The sequence below is a fragment of the Cetorhinus maximus genome, chromosome 12 (genome assembly GCF_964194155.1).
Source record: "Cetorhinus maximus chromosome 12, sCetMax3.hap1.1, whole genome shotgun sequence".
Lineage (NCBI taxonomy): Eukaryota > Metazoa > Chordata > Chondrichthyes > Lamniformes > Cetorhinidae > Cetorhinus > Cetorhinus maximus.
The window spans coordinates 69,784,407-69,811,036 of NC_135890.1; the positions used below are offsets into that span (position 1 = coordinate 69,784,407).

A 26,630-nucleotide genomic window follows, 5' to 3' on the forward strand; every position below is an offset into this window, starting at 1 on the left:
GGTTCCTGCTTTTTGTTTCTCTCCTTTCTTGAATAAAAGCCTTACATTAGCTTTTTTTAATTCTTCATGGGATGTGGGGCATTACTGGCTAGGTCAGCACTTTTTATTGCCCATCCCGAATTGCCCTTGAGAAGGTGGCGGTGAGCTGCCTTCTTGACTCACGGCAGTCCATGTGCTGTAGGTACTTCCACAGTGCTGTTAGGAAGGGAATTCCAGGATTTTGACCCAGTGACAGTGAAGGAACGGCGACATATTTCCAAGTCAGGATGGTGAATGGCTTGGAAGGAAACTTGCAGGTGGTGGTGTTCCCATGCATCTGCTGCCCTTGCCCTTCTAGATTGTAGAGGTTGTGGGTTTGGAAGGTAATATTTTCCAATCCACTGAGACCCTTCCAGAATCTAAGAAATTTTGGAAGATTATAGCCATTGTTTCTCTTATTCCACAGCTGCTTCTTTTAAGATCCTAGGATGCAGGCCATCAGGTCCTGGGGGCTTGTCAGCCTTTAGATCTAATAGTTTTCCCAACACCTTTCCTCTAGTGATGGTTATTGTTTTAAGTTCCTCCCCCCCGTTCGCCTCCTGATTTTCAAGTACCTTTGGGAAGTTTTCTAAGTCTTCGACAGTTAAAACAGACAAATTCCTGTTCAATGCTTCTGCCATTTCCTTGTTATCAGTTCCCCAAGCTCAGTCTCTAGAGGACCAACACTAGCTTTAGTTACTCTTTTCCTATTTAAATACTTGTAGAAACACTTACTATCTGTTTTTATCCTACTAGCTAGCTTTCTCTCATACTCTACTTTTTATTTTTTTAGTCATACTTTGCTGGTTCTTAAAATCTGACCATTCTTCTCAACTAACACTAATCTTTGCAGATTTATACAGTGTTTCCTTCAATTTGATACAATCCTTAACTTCCTTATTCAGTCACGGATGATGCATCCTTCTCAAAGAGTCTTTCTTTCTCACTAGGACAAATCTTTGTTGAGGGTTATAAATATCTCCTTAGAAGTCTGCCACTGATCTCTACTGTCCTACCTTTTAACTTGGTTTCCAGTTCATTTTAGCTAGCTCTGCTTTCATACCCTTATAATTACCCTTACACAGGTTTAAAACACTAGTCTTAGACTCACACTTCTCCCCTTCAAACTGAACATGAAATTCTGTCATGTTATGATCGCTGTTGCCCAGAGGCTTCTTGACTATGAGGTTATTAATTAATCCTGCCTCACTGCTCAATACCAGGTCTGGAATAGCCAGCTCCCTGGTTGGCTCTAGAACGTACTGCTCTAAAAAACTGTCCTGAATACGCTCCATGAGCTCGTTTTCCAGGCTACCTTTGCCAATCTGATTCACCCAATCTACATGCATATTAAAGTCACCCATGATTATTGTGGACCTTTCTTACACATTCCATTTATTTCTTCTTGTATACTCTGTCCTACCATGTGACTACTGTTAGAGGGCCTATGAACTACTCCCACAAGTGACCTCTTACCTTTACTATTTCTTATCTCTACCCAAACTGATTCTGCATTTTGCTCTTTTGAGCTAAGGTCACGTCTCACTGCTGTACCAATACATCATTAATTAACAAAGCTACCCCACCACCTTTTGCTGGCTTCCTATCTATTAGAAATGTCAAATACCCTTCAATATTTAGGTCCCAGCCTTGGTCACCCTGTGTCCATGTCTCTGTGATCAGGTATCTGTATCAGGTCATACATATTTATTTCTATCTTTGCTAACAATTCATCCATTTTGTTACAAATGCAGCATGCATTCAGATACAGAGCCTTTAACTGCCTTGTTACCATTCTGCAATCTCTGGCCTTATCCTCTGGTGCACCCTTAAGTTTGCACTCTCTGTCCCTTCCTGCCACATTCCGGTCATCGTTACCCAAATCGCTACCCCTGTTCTATTACCTCATTGCTTCCCTCTGATTTACGACATATCCTCTAGCATGATACTTTCCACCCACTATTTAGTTAAATGCCCTCTCTAACACCCTAGTTATACAACTCTGCACTGGAGAGGGTGCAGAGCAGATTTACCAGGATGCTGTCTGGACTGGAGGATCTGAGCTATGAGGAAAGATTGGATAGGCTGGGGTTATTTTCACTGGAGCAGCAAAGGTTGAGAGTGGACCTGATAGAGGTGTCTAAGATTATGAAGGGCTTAGATAAGGTGGATAGAAAGGTACTTTTTCCATTAGTAGAGGGGTCAATAACCGGGAGCATAGATTTAAGGTAAGAGGTAGAAGGCTAAGAGGGGAGTTGAGGAGAAATTTTTTCCAGAGGGTGGTGGGAGTCTGGAACTCACTGCCTGAAAGGGTGGTTGAGTCAGAAACTGTCATTTAAGAAGTATTTAAGATGTTCACTTGTGTTGCCATAGCCTCCAGGGCTCTGAGCCAAGCGCTGGAAAATGGGATCAGTGTAGTCAGATCTTTGTTGACCTGCGCCGACACGATGAGCCTATGAGTAAACGTCTATGAGTCTATGAACACCAAAACGCTGGCCCCAGCATGATTCAGGTGTAGACTGTCCCAATGGTACAGCTCCACTTTCCCCAGTACTGGTGCTAGTGCCCCATGAATTGAAACCCATTTCTCCCACACCAATCTTTGAGCAATGCATTCATCTCTCTAATCTTATTTACCCTACACCAATTTGCTCATGGGTCAGGTAATAACCCAGAGATTATTACATTTGAGATTCTGCTTTTTAATTTAGCCCCTAGCTGCTCATATTGCCTAAGCAGAACCTCTTTCCTAGTCCTATCTATGTTGTTGGTACCTACGTGGACCATGATAAGTGAATCCTCCCCCCTCCCACTGCAAGTTGCTTTCAAAACCAGAGAAGATGTCCCAAACACTGGCACCGGCCAGGCAACACAGCCATCTGGACTCATGCTCTTGGCTACAGAGAACTGTATCTATCCCTCTGACTATACTGCCTCCTAATATCATAACATTCCTATTAACTCTCCCTGCTTGAATGGCTTCCTGTACCATGGCGCCCTGGTCAGTTCACTCGTCCATCATGCAGCTCCCGCTTTCAACTTTATAGGTTGCAAGAACCTCGAACCTGATAGACAATTGCAAGGGCTGAGGCCCCTCCACATCTACCTTCTCAATCCCCTTACCCGCCTCGTTCGAGTCACACCTCCTGCCCCTGACCACTGGCCAAACAAAAAGACTCTATCCTAAGATGTGTGACTGCCTCCTGGTACAAGGTGACCAGGTAACTTTCCCCCTCCCTAATGTGTCGCAGTGTCTGCAGCTCAGCCTCCAGCTCAATGACTCTGAGCCGAAGCTCTTCCAGCCACAAATACTTACTGCAGACTTGAGGAGCTTTAGCTCAGAATCATTGAGCTGGCGGCCGAGGTGCGGGCACTGTGATTCCTACATGAGTATTCAATATCGAAACAAAGGAACAGGAGTAAGTCAATTAGCCCCTCGAGCCTGTTCCGCCATTCATGAGATCATAGTTGATCTGTGACCTAACTCCATATATGTGCCCTTTGCCATGTATCCCTTAGTACCTTTCATTAACAAAAATCTATCAATCAAATTAACCATTGATCTAGCACCAATTACCATTTTCAGAAGAGAGTTCCAAACTTCTTCCATGCTTTGTGTGAAAAAGTGTTTCCTAATTTCACTCCTGAAAGGTTTGGTTCTAATTTTTAGACTATGGCACCAACCAAATGAGATCAATCTACTTCTTCTGTTTCCCTTAATATCTTGATAACTTCAATCAAATCACCTATTCAACTTCTAAATTCCAAGGAATACAACCCTCGTTTATGTAAACTCTCCTTGAAATTTAACCCTGGGATTCCAGATAAATCTTCACTGTGCTCCCTCCAATATATCTTTCCTGTTTGATGCCCAGAACTGCTCACAGTGACTCCAGGTGTGAACTAACCAGGGCTTTGTATAGCCAAAGCTTGACTTCTACTCTCTGTATTCTAGACCTTCTGTTATAAAGGCATTAGCCTTTTGATTATTTCTGTATCCATTCATTACATTTTAATAATCTATATACGTATATGGGGAACTTTATCAAATGCCTTCTGGAAGTCTGTATAAATAATATCCATAGACATTCCCCGGTCCATTACTTTTTGTATTTGTCACTCTTTAGTTTAATTATTTTCTTCATTACTGTTATTTTGTTTACATTAATTTTAGTTATCCCTGTCCCTGATTCAATGTGTGTTTCTTCATAATGTCTGGCATGTTGATCTCTTCCTTTAATGTAAATGCCAACACAAAGTAATTATTCAGCATGTCCACCATTTCCGTATTTTCACTGACAACATCACCATTGTCAGCTTTCAATTAACCGACATTGCTCCTGAGCACCCTCCATTATCTAACATAATTGTAATTTTAAACATTTTTTGTGCTGCTTTTGAAAGCCATTGCAAATTTCTTTTCATATTTCCTTTTTGTGCCTCTTGCTGTTTTGTTACCCTTTGCTGTTCTTGGTATCATTCTCATTTGCCAGGGTTTGGGTTTTTTGTATTTTTGAATGCTTTTTCTTTTAGTTTTCTATTGTCTTTTACCTCTTTAGTTTTCCAAGCAGAACTCCTTGTCCCTGAGGGTATAAACTGGTTCTTCACCACATTTTTTATGAACACCTCCCACTGATCTTCCATCATTTTACCCATTAACAGGTTTGCCCAGTTTACTGTGGACAGTCTCTGTCTCATCCCATTGAAGTCAGCCTTAGTTAAATCTAGAATCTTAGTTAAAATACTGCAGATGCTGGAAATCTGAAACGAAAGCAGAAAATGCTGCTAAAATTCAGCAGGTCTGACAGCATCTGTGGAGAGAGAAACAGAGTTGATGTTCCAAGTTCGTATGACCCTTCTTCAGAGATACAGAGAAGTAGAAATGTGGTGAAATTTATGCTGTTTAAGGGGTGGAGCAGGTGAGGCTGGAGAGAAGGTCAGCGATAGGTGGGGGCAAAGGAGAGATTGACAAAGATGTCATGAACAAAAGAACCAAGGGAGTGTCAATGGTAGTGATAAGGGCTAAAGGAGGTGCTGATAGTGGCATAAAGGTAAGAAAGCAGAATGTGTTAATAGCAGAACAAGGGTAAGCGCTCTGAAAAGAACAACATGGAACACGCAACAGATGGCCCTTGTGGGGGGTGGGGTGGGGGGAGGGGGCGGTGGGTGGGGGAAAAAAGGGATCGAAAATAGGATAACAAGGGGGGATTAAACAATGAATAAATGAATGAAAATAAAAATGGATAAAAATAAAAATAAGTGGATAAAAAGTAAAAATGAATTTTGAAAAAAGGGATAAAAAGGGGTGAAGATAGAGGAGAGAGGTCATGGTCTGAAGTTGTTAAACTCAATATTCAGTCCGGAAGGCTGTAAAGTGCCCAATTGGAAGATGAGGTGCTGTTCCTCCAGTTTGTGTTGAGCTTCACTGGAACATTGCAGCAGGCCAAGGACGGACATGTGGGCATGAGAGCAGGGTGGAGTGCTGAAATGGCAAGTGACAGGGAGGTCTGGGTCATGTTTACGGACAGACTGAAGGTGTTCTGCAAAGCGGTCACCCAGTCTGCGTTTGGTCTCTCCAATGTAGAGGAGACCGCATTGGGAGCAGCAAATGCAGTAGACCAAATTGAAGGAGGTGCAAGTGAAGTGCTGCTTCACCTGAAAGGAGTGTTTGGGCCCTTGCACGGTGAGGAGGGAGGAGGTAAATGGGCAGGTGTTGCACCTTCTGTGATTGCTTGGGAAGGTGCCAAAGGTAGGGGATGAGGCATTGGGGGTGATGGAAGGAACAGTCCCTATGGAATGCTGACGTGGAGGTGGTGGGGGTGAAGGGAAGATGTGTTTGATAGTGACATCATGCTGGAGTTGGCGGAAATGGCAGAGGATGATCTTTTGAATGCGAAGGCTGATGGAGTGATAAGTGAGGACAAGGGGGACCCTATCATGGTTCTGGGAGGGAGAGGAAGGTGTGAGGGCGGATGCGCGGGAGATGGGTTGGTCACTGTTGAGGGCCCTGTCAACCACCGTGGGCGGAAAACCTCAGTTAAGGAAGAAGGAAGACATGTCAGAAGCACTGTTTTGGAAAGTGGCATCATTCCTTCGTCTCCATCACATCAATTCCAATGATGCCACTTTCCAAAACAGTGCTTCTGACATGTCTTCCTTCTTCCTTAACCGAGGTTTTCCACCCATGATGGTTGACCGGGCCCTCAACCGTGTCCGGCCCATCTCCCGCGCATCCACCCTCACACCTTCCTCTCCCTCCCAGAACCATGATAGGGCCCCCTTGTCCTCACTTATCACCCCACCAGCCTCTGCATTCAAAGGATCATCCTCCGCCATTTCCGCCAACTCCAGCATGATGCCACCACCAAACACATCTTCCCTTCAACCCCCTGGCGGCATTCTGCAGGGATCGTTCCCTCCGGGACACCCTGGTCCGCTCCTCCATCACCCCCAACACCTCATCCCCTCCCACGGCACCTTCCCATGCAATCACAGAAGGTGCAACACCTGCCCCTTTACTTCCCCTCTCCTCACCGTCCAAGAGTCCAAACATTCCTTTCAGATGAAGCAGCACTTCACTTGCACCTCCTTCAATTTGGTCTACTGCATTCGCTGCTCCCAATGAAGTCTCCTCTACATTGGAGAGACCAAACGCAGACTGGGTGACCGCTTTGCAGAACACCTTCGGTCTGTCCGCAAGCATGACCCAGACCTCCCTGTCACTTGCCATTTCAACACTCCACCCTGCTCTCATGTCCACATGTCCGTCCTTGGCCTGCTGCAATGTTCCAGTGAAGCTCAAAGCAAACTGGAAGAACAGCACCTCATCTTCCAATTGGGCACTTTACAGCCTTTTGGACTGAATATTGAGTTCAACAACTTCAGACCATGACCTCTCTCCTCTATCTTCACCCTTTTTTATCCCTTTTTTCAAAATCTATTTTTATTTTTATTCATTATTTTATTTTCATTCATTTATTCATTGTTTTATTCCCCCATTTTATCCCCCCTTCTTATCCCATTCTTAATCCCTTGTTTCCCCCACCCACCACCCCCTTCCCCCCACCCCACCCCCACAAGGGCCATCTGTTACTTCTTCATGTTGTTCTTTCACAGAGCGCTTACCCTTGTTCTGCTATTAGCACATTCTGCTTTCTTACCTTTATTCCACTATCAGCATCTCCTTTAGCTCTCACCACTACCACTAACACTCCCTTTGTCCTTTTGTCCATGACATCTTTGTCAATCTCTCCTCAGCCCCCACCTATCCCTGGCCTTCTATCCAGCCTCACCTGCTCCACTGCCTTAAACAATATAAATTTCATCACATATCTATTTCTCCGTAGCTCTGAAGAAGAGTCATATGGATTTGAAACGTTAACTCTGTTTTTCTCTCCACAGTTGCTGTCAGACCTTCTGAGTTTTTCCAGCATTTTCTGTTTTTGTCTAGAATCTCAGTAACTGTTTTTTTATTTCTCCCTTTCAAACATAACTTGATCATATTATGATCACTGTTACATAAATGTTCACACACTGTTGGGCTGTTAACTAAATCTGGCTCATTACTCATTGACTCTCTACAACCTTATTTCTTCCCAGTACATCCATAACCCCTAATCGTACTCCCTCCATATTTTTGACTGATTAACTATGTACTTCCTTTATTTCTTACCTCTTCTAGTGGACAATTATTGAGGTCATCACTTTGATACTTTAGGCCTCAAATGCATTGCCACTGCAGAATATGCCTTTAATAGGTGTAATATATATTACATATTAATGAAAGCTATAATGGTAGTTTGACCAGGTACCCCTATAATTACACCCACCCTCTCAATTCAGGGATCATGCATGATGTGAGGAGACCTGAAGGCCAAAGTGGTAGAGGGATATAATCTATGGGATCACCATCTGTACAGTATTACCTAATGTGCTGCTCCTTGTGGTCTGGACAAATCGTCTGTTTGCTGTTTCTTGCCAAAGTAACAAAGTCTTCACAGCCAAGCATCCTCAGATCATTCAGGGTCTTCACCAAGTGCCCGTACCTCTCCATCAACAGCTGGTGGGAAAGGCAACAACTCAGGCACAAGAACTGGTCGCACTCGAAGCACAGGGAAGTGGCAGGCCTGTCATCCCCACAGGCCTGGCACAGACTACACTGGATGTCCAATCCCATTCCAATCCTCCTCCTTAACTGCAGCTTGCTCAGCAGGTTTGTTACAAACGTGTTGTCCTGTAAATTAGTGACGTCTCCATCTGTGGGGGCACTGCAGACAGGACAGGTGGAAGCACTTTGACCTGCCCACTCATTCCGCAGGCACTCCTGGCAAATGCTGTGCAGACATGGGAGTAGCTTGGGTCTGTCGAACTGTTTACAGCAAACTCCACACTCCAGTTTTTCAGACTCTAGACTCTCCTCAGATGCTGTTTCCGCCACTTTAACAAAGAAAAAAACATTGAAATGAACAACATGGTTTGTTGATTAAAGGACACCAAACGACAGAGAGATCATTATGAAGCATTAAACCACTAGGACAGTCCTTTGCTGGCGTTCTCAGTCACAGCAGAATCCTTGTATTACTGCACATCAGCACATCAACTCACTATCTGAACTAGTGCCTTGTTCCTTCACTTTTAACAAATGCTGTCTGGGCTCGCCATCAGCAGCATCTCTTCCACTAGTAACAACAATGTGCATTTATATAGTGACTTGAATATACTTGCACCTCCGTGACATAGCAGAAAGTCCCAGGCCCTTCACAGGGTAATCAGGCAAAACTGACAGCGAGCCAAAGAAGGCTCTATTATGACAGGGAAACAAAAGCTTGGGCAAAGGAGCATCTTACAGGAGGAGCGAGTGGGGAGGTGAGGGGGGCAATGAGGAGAAAATTCTGGAGCTTTGGGCCTAGCAGCTGAAGGTACGGTCACTGATGGTGGGGGCAAAGGAAATCAGGGAAATGCAAGAGACCAGAGTTGGAGGGGCGAGGGGCACAAGATCTCAGAGGGTTGTAGGCCTGGTGGAGACTTCAGAGGGAGGAAGGAGACCACAGAGGGATTCGAAAACACGGTGAGAACTTTAAAATCGAGGCAACACGGGACCAGGAACCAATCAAGATCAGCAGCAGGCACAGAGGTGATGGGCGAACGGGACTTGGTGAGATTTAAGAAATAGGCAGCAGAATTTTACATCAGCTGAAGGTTAGAGAAGATAGGAGGCCGGACTGGAGAGTACCGGAATAGTCGAGTCTGGAGACAACAAAAGCACAGATGAGGGCTTCAGCAGCGGATGAGCTGAGGCAGGGTGGGGACAGGCCATCTTGTGGAGCTGGGAGTCTTGCTAACTAAGAAGATAGCAGGATAGGAAGTACAGCTCATGGTCCAATAGGTCACCAAGGTTACTAAAACGGTTCAGCCTGAGACAGTAGCCGGAGGAGACAATGGAATTGGTGATCGGGAAACCAAACTGCTGGATGAAGGGAATGACTGGGGTCAGAGCACTCGCTGTGAGTATCCATAGAGGGGTATTTAATCACTGAATAAACTAACCAATTAAACACTATAAAAGAACACAATTAACCTACATCTGGCTCAGACTCCACTGGGAGCTAATGATGAAGATAAAATGACTTTTGGGAGCAGCACTAAACACTTGTTGCCTGGAACATGCATAGGGCTTTAACCCAGTTGGAAAAGATGGGGACACATCTGCTTCAGAGGCAAAACCTTTTCCCTCCTGCACTGACTGTGCAACCACACCAGTTTGGTTTGACTCCATGGGAACCAACTACATCACTCGCCAATGAAGCTTTGGTGTATTAAAGGATTAGTGTTTGGTGCAGCGCATAAGCCTCTACAGATGAACACCTGTAAAAGATACACTTGGGGCAGAATAATGTGCTCGTCGAGTGGGCGCACGCTTGACCCGAACGAGCGTAAAATGGCACGCGATGATGTTGGGCGAGCCTATTAAGGCCGTTAAGGTCGCAATTAAATGAAATTTTTCGCTGCCTGTCCAGCCTTATGGTTGGCGGGTGGGTGAAAAGGCCAAGTGGCCTTTGGATTTTATGTGAAACCTCTTTTGATGAGTGATTTTAAGCAAAATAAAGAGATTTCAAACTAATTTGTAACACGTCCCTGTTCACGTGACAGAGTCACATGAGGGGACATGTTATTAACATCTTTAAATTCTTTAATTTTTAATGTTCAAAAAGCTTCAGCTCCCTGAGACAGCTCTGTGCCTCAGGGAGCTTTTACTGCACGCACATGTGCACATGCGTGAAGTTCCGTGCTCGCCTCCCCCCTCCACAGGCAGCGCTGAGCGCACAATTCACGCTGGCTGGCCTGTATTGGCCGATTGCGGGCGGTGGTCTGATTAGCAGCTGCTCCCACTCGCTCCTGCCAAGCCTGTCCAATGACGGGAAAATCCTGGTCTTGGTTAATAAGACATTGGACCAGTGAAGGCACAGGAGTGTATCAATTTCTGTGACTTCAGACAGAAGCATCTGGAAAAAACTGGAGGGAGATTAACCACCTATCCATAGAGAGCTCGTTTTAATTTTAAGTGTTTACATCTTCATTTTAACTGTCATTGTAGGGATGATTTCAATGCTACAGTATACACCTACAGCTGAGGCTGATCTTGTAACTCAGGTTTTGTGTATTCAGAATGGGAGGGTTTTCCTCAGTGGTCAGTATTAGGGCTATTGCTCATTTTTTGATATATGTTAATGTCTTGGACTTAGACATCAGTTCAAAATTTGCAGCTGATACCAAACTTAAAAATGTGGTAAATAGTGAGGAGGATAGTTACAGACAGATTGCGAGATGGGCAACCACATAAGAAACAAAATTTACTCTCAGAAATTTACTCTCAGAAATTTGCAGAACAGAAAAGTGTAATTTGGTGCACTAGGCCTGTGACAGGTGTTACGGCACCCCCCCACCCCTGAGGTTACCCCTGGACAATCCAGGGTTTATTTGTTTAGATACGTGAAGAGGGGCTACTGAACAGAGTCACTGGAGTCAGCTAATGAACTTTTAACTAAAGCATAAAACATTTATTAAACAAGAAAAGATGAACTACATCACAATACTCCTTCACGCACAACTATACCTTTACAGATATATATATTGATTTGTAAGGATAACACACATTACAAAAGCTATCTTATACTCCAATGTCCACAGTAAGTACACAGTAAACAAGGCAACCTGTGGTCAGACACACCACGCTCTGAAACCAATTGACAAACGACACCTCAACCAGATTCTATGGATCTCCTCCTCAGCTCCCCCTAGACGCTTGTCACACTGTGAGCCAACCAGTCTCACTGAACTCCGTCTTTCACACGAGGGTTCCCAATCTCCACTCTTGAAGAACTCGCTTTTGAATCTTCTCCCAAACCAACGCTTTCTCTCAGATGCCTTCTGCAAGGGTTCACCTCCAGGGTTTCAAACTCTCTTTCTGATGTTCCTCTTCCCTGGGTCACCACATGGATTCAAGCTCTCTTCCATGCGTTCTCTCTTATCGACTCAGCTGTCAACAGTACACCACTGGTTCACATGCCCATAGCAGAGTACAGACCTTCAGCCTCTTTTTGGACCTTCTTGTCTCTTGCAAGCTGTTCTCGCTTTAAATCTGCTTTCTGCAGCTTTTGTCTCTTTAAATCTGAAGCTTGGAGCCTTTCTCTCTGCCCTTCACTCTTAACTTCACTTAACGGGGCCTTTTCCAGGTTCCTGTCCTTCCTTTGATTCGAGGGTCTGCTTGGGACTTTCTCCTGTTCCACTCCCCTGGATTATTAGAGACTTTCTTCATTAGCTTGGGACTGGCTATCTGTCCCTTTTGCTCCAGTCTCTCTCTGGCAGCTACTTTCAACCAACTTTAGCCTGGAACTGGCTATCTGTCCCTTCTAGGCTGCTTCTGCCTGGCAGCTATCTTCAAAAAAATGAATTCAAAATTGCTTTTCTAGTTCTTTCTGTATGTGTCTGTGGGAGGGACCTGCCTCACTGGACCCCTGTTGCTAGGCAACAGCATTTGGACATGGACTGCTTCAGTATCCGAGGTGTCTCAAATGATGCTGAACATTGTGCAAACATCAGTGAACATCCCCACTTCTGACCTTATGATGGAAGAAAGGTCATTGATGAAGCAGCTGAAGATGGTAGGGCTGAGGACAATACCCTGAGGAACTCCTGCAGTGATGTCCTGGAGCTGAGATGATTAACCTCCAACAACCACAACCATCTTCCTTTGTGCTAGGTATGGCTTCAACCAGTGGAGAGGTATCCCCTTGATTCCCATTGACTCCAGTTTTGCTAGGGCTCCTTGATGCCACACTCGGTCAAATGCTGCCTTGATGTCAAGGGCAGTGTCTTTGACCTCACCTCAGGAGTTCAGCTCCTTTGTTCATGTTTGAGTCAAGGCCGTAATGAAGTCAGGAACTGAGTGGCCCTGGCGGAACCCAAACTAGGTATCAGTGAGCAGGTTATTGCTAAGCAAGTGTCGCTTGATAGCACTGTTGATGACCCCTTCCATTGCTTTACTGATGATCGAGAGTAGGTCAGTAATTGACCAGGTTGGATTTGTCCTGCTTTTTATGTACAGGACATACCTGGGAAATGTTCCACATTACCAGGTAGATGCCAGTGTTGTAGCTGTGCTGGAGCTGCTTGGCTAGGGGCAGGGCAAATTCTGGAGCACAAGTCTTCAGTACTATTGCTGGAATATTGTCAGGGCCCATAGCCTTTGCAGTATCCAGTGCCTTCAGCCGTTTGTTGATATCATGTGGAGTCAATCAAATTGGCTGAAGACTGGCATCTGCTGGAGACCTCTGGAGGAGGCCGAGATCATCCATTCGGCACTTCTGGCTGAAGATTGTTGCGAATGATTCAGCCTTAATGTTTACACTTGTCCCACTTCTGACCTCTTAGACTTGTGCAAATAAATACACAGGCATTAAAACACCATATCAAATTAAGAATACATTATTACAAGCTAACAGAGATGTTTAACAGAGATGTCAATCAAAGGTTGCACTCCCCTCTGCAGCTGTGTTAAATATTGCCCGCTGAGAATTAGGAGCAGGAGTAGGCCATTCAGCCCTTTGAGCCCGCTCCACCATTCAATGAAAGCATGGCCGATCTTCTACTTAAACACCATTTTCCCTTGATGATTTTAATATGTAGAAACCTATCGATCTCTGTCTTGAACATACTCAATGACTGAGCTTCCACAGTCCCATGGAGCAGAAAATTCCAGAGATTCACCACCCTCTGAGTGAAGAAATTCCTCCTTAGCTCAATCCTAAATGACCTGCCCCTTATTCTGAGACTGTGTCCCCTGGTTCTAGACTCCCCCAGCCAGGGGAAACATCCTATTGACATCGATCCTGTTGAACCCTGTAAAAATTTTGTATGTTTGAATGAGAAGGCTTCTCATTCTTCAAAACTCCAGAGAATAAAGGCCCGGTATATTTAATCGTCCCTCACAGGACAATCCCTCCATCTCAGGAATTAATTTAGTGAACCTTAGTTGCACTTCCTCTATGTAAGGAGGCCAAAACTGCACACAACAGTCTAGTTGAATCACCAAGGCTTTACATAACTGCAGTAAGACATCTTTACTGTTATACGTAAATCCTCTTGCAATAACAGATCAGTCACTCTTTGATCTCAGCCAAGTGTTCATAATGGCTGGAGGTGCAGATGTCGTGAGCAGCTGAGGAGTAGTTGCAAGTATGTGGATCCAGTGCAGGAAGAGGTTTAATGACCTGCTCAAGTCTGGAAAGGTGAGTGGTGTGTAGAGTTACCAACCAGAAGCCCAGCAGGAACGAAAAGATGCCATTGAAATGTGAGGCTAGGTAGTAGATCCATACATGGAGCAACATCAGGCACTAACATCCATATTGAGAAATGCTTCACTTTGGCCCCTCCAAACTTGATAGCATTGCTTCTTCAACATCCAGCCAGCAGACAGCTACACATACGGCTGCCAGTTCCCTCCACAACCCAGCTGCTGCTCAGATCTCTCCACATTTGAATAGACAAGACTCTGAGCCTGCATGCATCCTGTGTACCATTCATAGCATCAGAAAAAGGTAGGAAAGTAGCCGACAATTGGCTCTATAACAACATTAAAGACCTGTCTGCTGCCAATGTGTCTGCCACAGGTTCATCTCAGGAGCCAGCCTAACATGGGCCCATGCCATTTAACCAGCACCCCTCCTTTCCCACTGCCACATGGCCAGTAAAATTCTGCCCATTATCTCTTCTGTCAGTTCATCATTCCTGCCTTCCAACCTATCATAGGCCTTCCTTTTTCTTCTTTCCTCCCCTCTTCTTTCTCTGTACTTGTTTATAAATTGTAAAAAATCTCCAATTTCCTCCAGTTCTGATGAAAGGTCATTGACCTGAAAGGTTAACTGTTTCTCTCTCCACAGATTCCGTCTAACCTGTTGGGTATTCCCAGCATTTTCTGCTTTTATAAATTAAATAGTACAATCTTTAAAAGGAGGCAGGAACAAAGAAACCTAGGGATTTGATGTGGTAAACCAAAGAGTAGAGGCAAGGCAAGAGAGAAAGGTATTAATATGGGTAATGATAAAGAGTAAAAATCTAAGAGTAAATCAGCAAATAAGAAAAGGACAAAACTAAAGGCTCTATATTTAAACGCACATAGCATTCGAAACAAAACAGATGACTTTATAGCACAAATGCAAATAAGTAAGTATGTTCTGATAACCATTACAGAGACATGGCTACATGGTGACATAGATAACATGAATATCGAAGGGCATGTGACATTTAGGAAGGACAGGAAGCCAGGAAAAGATGGAGGGTGGTTCTATTAATTAATAATGGTATTAGCACATTATAGAGGGGTGACCTTGCCAGTAAGAGTTTCTATAGATATTTAAATAAGAAAAGAGTTAACAAAGTGAGCACTGATCCTACAGAAAGTGCGTCTGGGGAATTGATAATGGAAAGTAGGGAGATGGAGGATGAATTAAACAGGTATTTTGCTTCAGTCTTCACTATAGAGGACACAAGTAACATCCGGGAAATAGCTATAAATCAGGAAATGCAAGGGGAACTCGGGACAATTACAATCACCAGGGAAGTGGTATTGAGCAAATTGCCGGGGCTGTAAGAGTAAATAAGGAGAAACAGTTTCCACTTGCAGGACCGCCAGTAACCAGGGGAGACAGGTTAATTGACAAAAGAACCAAGGGTGAGATAAGGAGAATTTTTTTCCTCAGTGCGTTACCTGGACTGCACTATGAGGAGGCTGTTAGAAGCAGAGTCAATATTGACTCTCAAAAGGCAATTGGATTGGTAGTTGGAAAGGAAACATTTGCAGAGTCATTGGGGGGGTGGGGGGGAGAGCAGGGAAGTGGCAGAAACTGGATAATTCTATCAAAGAGTCACAATCTTCATACTTTGTGTTAACAGCTCCCCTGGAGATTGTCCACTTTTTTTTATCCCCTGGGTGATGTCCTACCCCCTCCCCTACCCTCACCCCGGGCTTTTGCCTCTTCACCATTGCTTCTCAGAAATAAGAAACACCTTATTCTGCAATTAAACCAAATACTTACTGGTGGAAACGCGCTATTTCAGACTTGTCACACCTTGCTTGTTAAACTCAGCGTATTGGCAGTGTGGTCATGTAGCAGCCCTCCAGACTGGATCGAGAGGTTGAAGGGAGATTCAGGCGGCTCCTGGTCTCTCTGAATTAAAACCTGCGATTGAATGGTGGCGATTGAAGCGGGAATCTGACCACCGCGCTCATTTCTGCTGGACTCTGGTCAGGCGATTTCCCCTCCATTCGTTAGAGTCTCTGAGAAAGTGAAACTGAAAGTAAATACTCCCATGTTCCGGTCCAGCCCACACTCTCCAGTACACGGATATTTCGTTGGCAGGTTGCACCAATTTTATGCCAGCCAGATTTATCCCAGACTGGCAGACCCTGAACTCCTGGGCAACCTTCAAGTGTTCCCTCAAAGACTGGAGCAGGAGGAGGCCATTCAGCCCCTCAAATCTGTTCTACCTGTCGATTAAATCAGGCCTAATCTGTGCCTTAATTCCACGTGTCCTTCTTGGTTCTATAATCCTTAGTACCCAAACCTAACAAAAATTTATCAATCTCAGTTTTGAAATTTACAAATTATCTAGCCTCAGTATCCTTCTGGGGGAGAGAGTTCCGGATTTCCCTTTATGTAACCAAATGCTCCCTGATATCACTCCCAACAGCCCAGATTCTACCCCCTTGTTCTAGACTTCACCAACCAAAGGAATCTCTGTCTACCCTCCCAATTCCCTTCATCATCTTAAACACCTCAATTAGGATGTCACTGTTGAAGTTACCTGTGATGGAGCTGGGTTTGTTCAACTGGGAGAATGAGGAGCTGAACTTGAGATTCAACTTGGCAGGAAAGGGACCGAGCTGGGAACTGGGGAATGCCAATTTGCCAGGTCCTCTAAAACCTCATTGGCTGACCTCAAAATAATTGAGGAGAGGTCATGACCCCGACTGGCCACTACACGGGGTTATTTATAATACTCAGTTCATTTATATATTACTGAGGCCCCTGTCACATTATTCATCTGCATCAAGATCAGAGAACATGGAAGGGTATGCAGGTTGGAATAGGTTACAGTGGTAGGAGGGGTTGAGGCCATGAAGGAAGGTGTAATTAGGATGGTAAATCCGATTCATTGAATACAGGTTGCTCAGTAGGTTAGGGGTGATGGCAAGGAGGGGGTTCCGTGGTTTGGATCATTTGACACTTTGTGGAGACTGTAAGGCTGGTAAGGAAGATACTGCTGCAGTCAAGTTTAGAAATGGTAAAGGAACAGATAATAATTTACAAGATTGGTCCCAGTTTTGAGAGTTTTCAGTTATGTTGATAGATTGGTAAAGCTGAGGCTGTCCTCCATGGAGCTTGAGAGGAGATTTAATAGAGGTGTTCAAAATCATGAGTTTGGACAGAGTAGATAGGGAGAAACTGTTCCCATTGGTGGAAGGGGTGAGAACCAGAGGACACTGATTTGAGGTTGAATGGCAAAAGAACCAAACACAACACAAGAAAAGACCTTTTCACACAGCCAGTTGCTAAAATCTGGAATGCACTACCTGAGGGGGGAGGGAGGGCAGATTCAATCATGGCTTTCCAAAGAAAAAAAAAATTTGCAGAGCTACAGGGAAAAGGTGGGGGAATGGGACTGGTTTAATTGCTCTTGCAGGGAGCCAGCACAGATACAACAGGCCAAATGGCCACCTTCTGTGTTACTTAGGAGCAGGAGTAGGCTATTTGGCACACCAAGCCTGCTCCACCATTCAACTAGATCACGATTGATCTTCTACCTCAATGCCATCTTCCCACACTATCCCCATATTACTTGATATCATTGATATCAAGAATACTAGCAACCTTGGCTTTGAACATTCTCAATGACTGAACCTTCACAGCCCTCTGGTGTAGAGAATTCCAAAGATTCACCACCCTCTGATTGAAGAAATTAATCATCTCAATCCTAAACAGCCTACCTCTTACTCTGAGACTGTATTCCCTGCTTCTAGACCCCCTCAACCAGAAGAAATGTCCTTCTTGCATCTACCCTGTCAAGCCCTGTAAGAATTTTGTACATTTCAGTGAGGTCATTGCTCATTCTTCTAAACTCTACAGAATAACAGGCCCAGTCTCCTCAATCTCTCCTCATAGGACAAACCCACCATCCCAGGAATCAGTCTGGTGAACCTTCGCTGCACTCCCTCTACAGCCAGTATATCCTTCCCAAGGTAAGGGCACCAAAACGGCACACAATCCTCAAGGTTCAGTTTCACCAAGGCTCTAAAAAAACTGCAAGTCTTCCTTACCCCCGTACTCAAAACCCCTTGCAGTAAAGGCTAACATACCATTTGCCTTCCTAATTGCTTGCTACGCCTGCCAGTTAACTTTCAGTAACTTCTGAACAAGAACTCCCAGGTCCCTTTGGACATCAAGACTTCCCAATCCAAGAAATACTCTGCATTTCTGTTTTTCCTACCAAAGTGGATAACCACATTATATTCCATCTTCCATGTTCTTGCCCACTCACTTAGCTGTCTAAATCCCCTTGAAGCCTCTTTGCATCTTCCTCACAACTCTCATTCCCGAGTTTTGTGTCATCAACAAGCTTGGAAAAAATACGTTTGGTCCCCACATCCAAATCATTGATAGAGATTATGAATAGCTGGGGCCCAATGAACCTGAACCTTGCAATACCCACTAGTCACAGCCTGCCAACCTGAGAATTCTACAGTTCTCAAGAGTCCTGGCAGCAGGGGAAGGGGGGAATTCAGGTAGGGATAGAGGTGAAGTGAGCAGACTTGACAGTAGATACAATACAATGTTTGAGGTTTAGCCCTGGTTGAACTTTGAGGTTGCATGCAAATCACCCTCCACCTGAGTAAGCAATCAGAAATGGGGATGGTGTTGATGGCAGGGTATGGTTAGGGACATCTTACTACATGAAAAGCACTATACAAATGCAGGTATGATTTGTGGGGTAACAAAAACAAATGACTTACATCCAGTGCTTAACTGTAGGAAATTCTGGTTGATCCACAATTTAGTGCCAGCCAGGGAGGACTGAAGTAACAGACCCAATACTAAAATAATATCCTCCTAATACTTCAGTAAAACACATTAACCCTCTCATTAACTTCAAAGTCAGTCATAGTTTGAAAATATTTTATTTTTAAAAAGTTATAAAATCAAGTACATGGGTCCATGTGCATTTCATTGATTAGAAATCTGGTTCAGATTCCCACTCCTGCTTGCTACCCCTATACATGTTTTTTTAAACTGCATGTTAACCAAGAGCAGGGATGATGATGATTCCCACAGTGGAACTGTCTACAAACTGTCACTGTTCATACACTCGTCTAGATGGAGTTGTGTAAGGCACCTGGTTTCCTTGTTACTGAAGTCAAGCAGCTTCTACAGTGTTAAGTATTCACTTTGCTTTCCTCTTGATTGATGGCAGCGGTTTGATCAGTCAGGTTTAACAAGGCAATTTTATGCTTTGAGTATAATTTTTCCCGCTGCCGTCCAGTTCCCCCTCCTATCGTTTTTCCAGGATTTCGCCTGGCTCTTCTAGACATGTTCCAGTAGAACACACTCCAGTAGGCTTCAATGAAAACAGTGTGCAACAGTCCACAGTATATCTAAACCCAGCAACAAACATGGTGCTATACCATACTAATCCCTTCCAAGAGAACAAGCCTTCATATGGAATTTCAGTCTCAGCACCCCGGTCCCTCAGTGAGTTTTCCCAAGAGCTGAGCTGAAAAGAGCGGCCGCAAAAACAGTAAGTCAATATCCTTGTAACAGGAGGGGATGAAAAATTCAATAGAGGGGACCAGGGAGAGGAATCGCATTAAGACCATTGAAAGGTGTGGCTCTCAGATGCTAACAAATTGCTGGTGCAATGTTGGTCAACGACCACCAAGGTGATGGTCTGAACAGTTTTACAGGCCAGCTACAAAATCCATTCAGAGACCAAGCCTGCATCCGATCAACATTACAAGCTACAGTAACACTGCGAACTTATTGCAGTACAAGTGTGAGTGCTGAAACCATTACAAAAACAATCCATCACACAGTGCTCAGTAACCCCCAAATACAAATTGTCCATTAAAATTACTAATTGCCTATAATAGATGTATATAAACATATATTTTTGCGAAAGGCAATATCAGTTTTTTAATCAAGATCCCCTCAAATCCAGGTGGGCAGTGAATTTTCTTTAACTCGATGATTTCCAACCTTCCTGTTTCTTTCTTCAGAGATATTTCCTTTTCTTTTCATCCTGCATAAAAAAAATGAAACTAAATACTGACATTGTCACCAACAGAGACTGAATCACAAACAGGCTTTAGTTAAAAGGGACCAGGAGCCCCGAGTATCCCTTCAACCTCTCGATCCAGTCTGGAGAGCTGCTACATGACCACACTGCCAACACGCTGAGTTTAACAAGCTCCTGGTGTGGCAAGTCTGAAATAGCGCGTTTCCACCAGTAAGTATTTGGTTTAATTACAGAATAAGGTGTTTCTTATTTCTGAGAGGCAATGGTGAAGAGGCAAAAGCCCAGGGTGAAGTGGGGGAGGGGGGGGGAAGGGAGGACATCACCTAGGGGATAAAAAAGTGGACAAATTCCATGGGAGCTGTTAACACAAAGTTCGGCGATTGTGACTCTTTGACAGAATTATCTAGTTGCTGCCACTTCCCTGTTTTCCACCCCCCATGACCCTGCAAATGTTTCCTTTCCAACTACTAATCCAATTGCCTTCTGAGAGTCAATATTTACTCTGCATCTATTTAATCCACATTACCTTTTGAGGGAGAGACTCGCCTCTTGAAGAACATACGAATTAGCAGTAGGCCACCTGGCCGGGCGAGGAGAGTAAAACGGAAACTGAAGGGTTTGCTCACTCCCGCCCTGGCAGTCTCTGCGCAACCAATCAAGCGCTGGGTGGTCAATTAGTGGCCGTCCAGAGGGAAGGAGGCCAATTATAGGTGCAAAGGAAGTTTAATTCCTGACCACAAACCCTCCCTCCCCCTGCCCCCACCCTCTTGTTCCCATCCAATCTTGCAGTTATCAGGACCAATTTTACGTTTCTAATTACTGTTTTTAGATGCACTGTATATTTAGCTTGTGACTTTGACTTACTGTAAAAAAAAATATGGTATTGAATTTTTATTTCAGCTACATTCACAATGGAATATGAATCAGACCTTGATGTGAACTTTAAGGTTCTGAGAAGCTGTGGTACAAAGGGGGAATCAGCGCCCCACTGGCACAGAGGGGCATTACCACGAATAGGTCAGTCAGTCACAGCTAGAAATATAAAGGCAGCCTGCTCTCCGAATCAGTCTTTGTTATTTATTGAAGGCACAAAAAAGATAAAACATGTCATTAGAAAACATACAGGTGCTACCACCTTCCCCAGCAGAATCTGCTGGTATATTCAAGCCTGGTCCCAGTGGCATGCCTTTTCTACCACCCATGTGCTGTCTCATTTTAGCTGGCGTAAAAAAGTCCCAAACTTTTTTACACCAAAACCCTAAAAATGCAGCCACTTTCCACCTACTTCCATCTGCCCAACATTATCCCCCTCTGCGCCTTCCCCACCCCCAACTTGCCACTTAATTCTGAAATCTTTTTAAGAGCTTCCATCTCACTGACGAGCCTTCAGGCCAATCCACATACAGTAACCTGCTCTGAAAAAACAGCTCACATTTTGACAGCTGTGACAAATTCCACCACAGCCGCTGAGACAATTCAACATTCTACACAAAGCCCACAACATTCTTTTAAAAAAGTCAATTTACCCTATCTCCCAATGTTAACGGTCCTTTCAAAAATTCCAGGATCCAGATCTGCACCTTTGCCAAAAACTAATCAGCTCTTTCTTTGGGCCATACCCTAACTGTGTACCAAGTTTTTCGTTGAAATCTGTCCATTCGTTTTTGAGATATATTATTTACAGCCAAGACGACTAACAAATGGATGAAAACATTACCTTCACCCACCATCAGTGGCAGAGGTAACAAGGGGTCTCCTATTTAAGACAGCTGAGGAGGAATTTCTCCTCTCAGAAGGTTGCTAATCAGTGGAGGCTAGATCATTGGATATATTCAAGGCTGAATTAGACAGATTTTTGATTGACAAGCAAATCAATGGTTATGGCGGGGGGAGGGTAGAGCAGCGAGCAGCAGGCAGAAAAGTGGAGTTGAAGCCACAATCAGATCGGCCATGATTTTATTGAAGGTGGAGCAGGCTTAAATGGCCAAATGACCTACTCCTGCTTCTATTTCTTATGTTCATATGTTTATGTTCACCCATGTTTCTGGCACCCCAACTCAATCTCTTCCCCTCGTTTCCAGCCTCTTATCTTCAATAAATTTTAATTTGGTAAGATAGGAACAGAAGGAGACTATTCAGCCCCTTGAGCCATTCAATGACATCATGGCTGGTTTGCATCTCAACTCCATTTACCCGTCTCCAAATCCTTTGATATTCTTACCTAACAGGTATTCAAAATACAGCCACCCACATGTGGACCCACACCACATTGTCTTGCCCTACCAACCCCATCCTCAGTAACCTATATTGGCAGCTCCAGACTGCAATAGAACATGTACATCCCTTCATATTCTTCAATACATTGACATAGCCTTCACAGCCCCTACTACACACATTCCCCCAACCCAGTTACAGGTAGTAGTGCCTTGGCCTGCTCTTTGGAACGCCTCTCTCAACACCTTCACCATTTCTCTGTGTAGTTGTAAAAAGCTTTCAAAACCTATACTTTCGACCAAGCTCTCAGTCAATGCTTCCACCGTGGCTTGGGGCTGCTCCTTTATTTAAACTTATTTTATCTTCTTTTCCTCTCCCCAAACCCCCTTGGATCTACTCTATTTCCATGTGCCATCCTCACCACTTTCATCATCTCCATCTGTCCTGAGGATAAGTGTTGAAGGTTAACCAAAAACAAGTCGCACTGACCCCAAATGTGGCAGTAAAACTGCAGTCAGTAAAGTCCAAGTTTCATTTTAACCATTAAATGAGCTTGAAAGACTTTGTAATAAGATCCTGTGTAGGCCTGACTTACCTTAAGAACCTGCTGAAGCTCTTGCAAAGCCCCTTCATAGCGCTGGATCAATGGATTCAAATATTCCTGTCTTACCAATTGCTTCTTCAGCTCTTTGCTGCCAGCATCTCTCAGCATCTGAAGAAACTGTTGTTCCTGCAATTACAACATCTAAATCCTTAAACCCTACAAGCCAGTAAGACACAATATCAACCTGCAGGAATAGCAAGGTCAGATTGGCACAGACCTGCCCTCCCTCTTTACAACAGTGAACAAAGACATTTTTTTTTATTCATTCATGGGATATGAGCATCATTGGCAAGGCCCATCATTTAATGTCCATCCCTCTTTGCCCTTGAGAAGGTGGTGATGAGCCACATTCTTGAAATGCTGCAGTCCATGTGGTGTAGGCACTGATGGCGCAATAATTGGCAGCAATGCCCACATCCCATCAATGAATAAAGGAATAAACTGTCCAGACCCTTCATGATTTTGAACGCTCCTCTTCTTTTCTTCAAGGAAAATAGTCCTAACTTCTCCAATCTATCTTCATAATGGAAGTTCCTCATCCCTGGAACATTCTTGTGAATCTTTTCTGCACTCTTCAATGTCTTCACATCCCTCCTAAAGTGTGGTGCCCAGAACTGGACGCGATATTCTAACTGAGGCTGAACTAGCAACTTATACAAGTTCAATATAACCTCCCTGCTCACTGACAACAGATAATCTAATGGTCATAATTGGCTACAACTGTAAGGCGCTGGTGAAAGGATTAAAACTTCATCAGACAAAAGCTTAAAAAAGTAGAAAGCAGAGGCAGTGAACATGGTACCCAGTAACTCACCTGTACTTTTAGGAGGAGTGTGAATGCTAGTCCAGCTTTCCCAGCTCGAGCAGTTCTACCCACTCTGAAAAACACAAGTCAGTGCAGGATATTACAAGGAGCACTGGACAAAACAAACACAGGAGATAGACAGCAAACCTAGCAACATCTGACCAGAAATAAACAGGATGAGGATGTCCAAAGCCCAAATTGAGTTAATTTGCCCAGCATTCTAAATAATTTCTTTACCCTGCAATTAATTCATTCACAGATAAGGCACTTCAAATAAAAAGGCTATCTGCAGGGAACCATCAAAACAACTAGTGCCTCAACTGGGGACAGAAAAGGTAACACACTGCTCAAATTTAAAGCTGCTTTAGCTCAGCACCTACATAAACTCAGTTCCACAATTAATTAATCACCAATTAATCATTTCACTTTAAAAGTAGGCAGGCTTCAGTGCAACCCTCCAATGCCTCACCCATGTGGCTATTCTTTCCCCTTGATGCTCGATACTAACAGCCATCAAGTTGTTTGGTTGAGGGAGTTTCATATCTGAGCCCAATTCTGGTGGCACCCAAAGTCCATATGCGTACATGTTCAGCAGACGTCACTGAACTATGACCAGGAGTGTCACCTCTGCTGATTTGTTTTCCTCCTCCTTAGCAATTGCAGCTTCCAAAAGTTTCAAGTTTAAATTTAGATCACGACTAATTTCTATGAAATCAGCAGCACTATGAGCAGTGATTCAATAATATAATGCAGTACATCATGCTGCGCAGACAACAAACAGACAGTGAAACCAGGGCATCCAGTTGTAGGGGATTGACAATTACAGGAGTACTCCTACGAGAAGCTAGTTTGGACTAATTGTTAACAGAGAGTTGCAAGCAGTGCTGAGTGTATCAATGATAGAGTGATGGGCTTGCCATCCATAGGATGCTTTATATCACTTCTATATTAAAGTAGGAATCAGAAATCGGGTCAAGGGAAACACATGACACTTCCTGACACTGTCACATCAATTTTTATGACCTGCAAACCCTGGAATTGGGAGCTACAAATATTTCTAACTGGGGGTGTGATGTACATCAGTCTCCCAATGCTCCTCCCAATCTCAGCACTGTCCTCCAGCCTTACAGCCCTGCTACTCTAAACTCTATTTCTCCAACTCGAGCCTTTTGTGTATTGTTCCTTCTTTGGTCCCAACCTGAGTGGCCATACCTTCAAATGCCCCAGTCCTAATCGCTGGAATTCCCTCACTAAACTCCTCCATTAAGACTCACCTTTAAAACCACCTCTACCTCAACCTAATATCACCGCTTTTAATTTCACCTTCTTTGGCTTAAAGAGCCCTTTTCCTTTTACACCTGAGACACCATGGGACCTTTTTCTATATTAATAGAAGTTCTTGTTATGCAAGCAATGTTCCACATTAATGGGAAAGCCTGCTCTGTGATAAGTGTTAAATATTGATTTGTGAACTGAAGGGGCAACAACTTCAGGTACATTCAGATTATTCAGATCAGCCATGATCTTACTGAATGGTGGAGCAGGCTCGAGGGGCCTAATGACCTACTTCTGCTGCTATTTTGTACGTTTGTATGCGCATGTATGGTGCGTCAGCTGGTGATCCTGTACAGCAGCCTCTTATTCCACCTGCGGTGTATTTAAACATTGTCCTGAGCCAATGCTTTTATGGATCCAGATGTTGGCACCTTTCACATAACACAACACTTTGATAGTGGTGCCACACTTTGGTCTTGTCCCTAGCTTTAGCGTATTAATAACTGATTGGGGAAATGCACGTCAAAGTCAGCTTCAGCATTGTATGCTGCTCTTAATTCATTCCCTTGGAACGACCTCATCACAAGTGACAGATCTATACCTAATAGTGTTACAGCTCACAGTGTTTAGACTGGTCGAAAAGAATGTGCAATTTCAGCACCGAGTGTGAAACTTTCATATGTGCCACCATTATTAACCTTACTGACATCCCGAGGCCATGGTGGGCAGCAACACGTTAAAGGTTTACAGAACACATGTGACAGTACTGTGATGTTAGTCAATAATCACCAGACAGTAACAGGATAAATTGAAAACTATTGAAGTTACAGAAAAGTATGTTACACAAGCCTTTGCAACATGATTCTGAGCACAAGGCCAGTCTATTGATAGAAAATAAATCATATCTGTTAGCTTTGGGTTAGTTTCATTTACACCATGTTTTAAAATTAATTAGGGTACAGAACAGGTTTATTGGTGCCCTGGATTCCTTTCTGGATATCAAGTGGCAAGAATCCAAATTTAGATTGCTGCTGTATGATGCCTATTTGCAGTGTTTAACATTAACATCCTTTCAGACACAGGAAGGGGTTTGGATGGGGTGAGGGTGGGGGGCGGTGTGGTGGTTGGAGGTGTTTCAAGTTAAAAACCTACTGCTTACCTGTGGATGTAGGTCCTGATGAACTGTGGGGCATCATAATTAACCACACACGTGACACATTTAACATCAATTCCTCTAGCGCTTGCATCAGTGCTGATCAGTCTGTGGGAGAAGGTATTAAAAATTGTGACTACAACAGCAAGTGGGACTCCAGTCTATAACCACAACAGCATGTGACATAGTCTCAAAGTGGCCACATACAGAATCATAGTAAACCCGCCCTGAACGTTCCAAACTACCATTCTATGTCCTATTTGCCATTCCTCTCCAAAGTCCCTGAACTTACCAGATCCATGGCCATCTCTTCTGCATCTTGTCAGAAACTCTCCAATCAGGTCTCCACTCCAGTCACATCTCTGAAACAGCCCTAACATGCACCGTGACTGTGACTGCTGAGCACTAACCCTCTGCATCCTTTAACACAATCGCCCAAATCATCCTTCAATGTCTCTCTTTCCTCGTCCAGTTCACTTGAGACTATCCTCAATTCATTCCACTCTCACTGATCAAAACATACAGAACATCTCCAACATTCAGTTCTTTACCCACCCTATATTGTCACCTTGGGAATTTCCAAAGGATCTAAGATAAAAGCAAAATACCGCGGATGCTGGAAATCGGATACAAAAACAAAAATACCTGGAAAAACTCAGCAGGTCTGACAGCATCTGTGGAGAGGAATACAGTTAACGTTTCGAGTCCATATG

The 26,630-nt window shown here is 44.0% G+C and overlaps 2 protein-coding genes across 3 annotated transcripts in view; both read right to left on the reverse strand.

The window, feature by feature from the left end:
• Positions 1–16,073, reverse strand: part of LOC144687546 (protein PML-like) — a 47,470-nt gene extending 31,397 nt beyond the window's left edge. The window contains exons 1-2 of the mRNA XM_078553830.1: positions 15,612–16,073; positions 7,944–8,454 (exon numbers count right to left, since the gene is read on the reverse strand). Coding sequence (XP_078409956.1) covers positions 7,944–8,454; position 15,612 — 512 coding nt within the window. The 5' untranslated portion in view covers positions 15,613–16,073. The remainder of the gene's footprint in view (positions 1–7,943; positions 8,455–15,611) is intronic.
• A 2,659-nt stretch (positions 16,074–18,732) lies between these two features.
• Positions 18,733–26,630, reverse strand: part of ddx51 (DEAD (Asp-Glu-Ala-Asp) box polypeptide 51) — a 39,470-nt gene continuing 31,572 nt past the window's right edge. For both annotated transcript variants that reach the window (XM_078553833.1, XM_078553832.1), the window contains exons 13-16: positions 25,924–26,025; positions 23,499–23,562; positions 22,676–22,810; positions 18,733–19,869 (exon numbers count right to left, since the gene is read on the reverse strand). In XM_078553833.1, the coding sequence (XP_078409959.1) occupies positions 19,843–19,869; positions 22,676–22,810; positions 23,499–23,562; positions 25,924–26,025 (328 nt within the window). In that variant the 3' untranslated portion in view covers positions 18,733–19,842. The remainder of the gene's footprint in view (positions 19,870–22,675; positions 22,811–23,498; positions 23,563–25,923; positions 26,026–26,630) is intronic.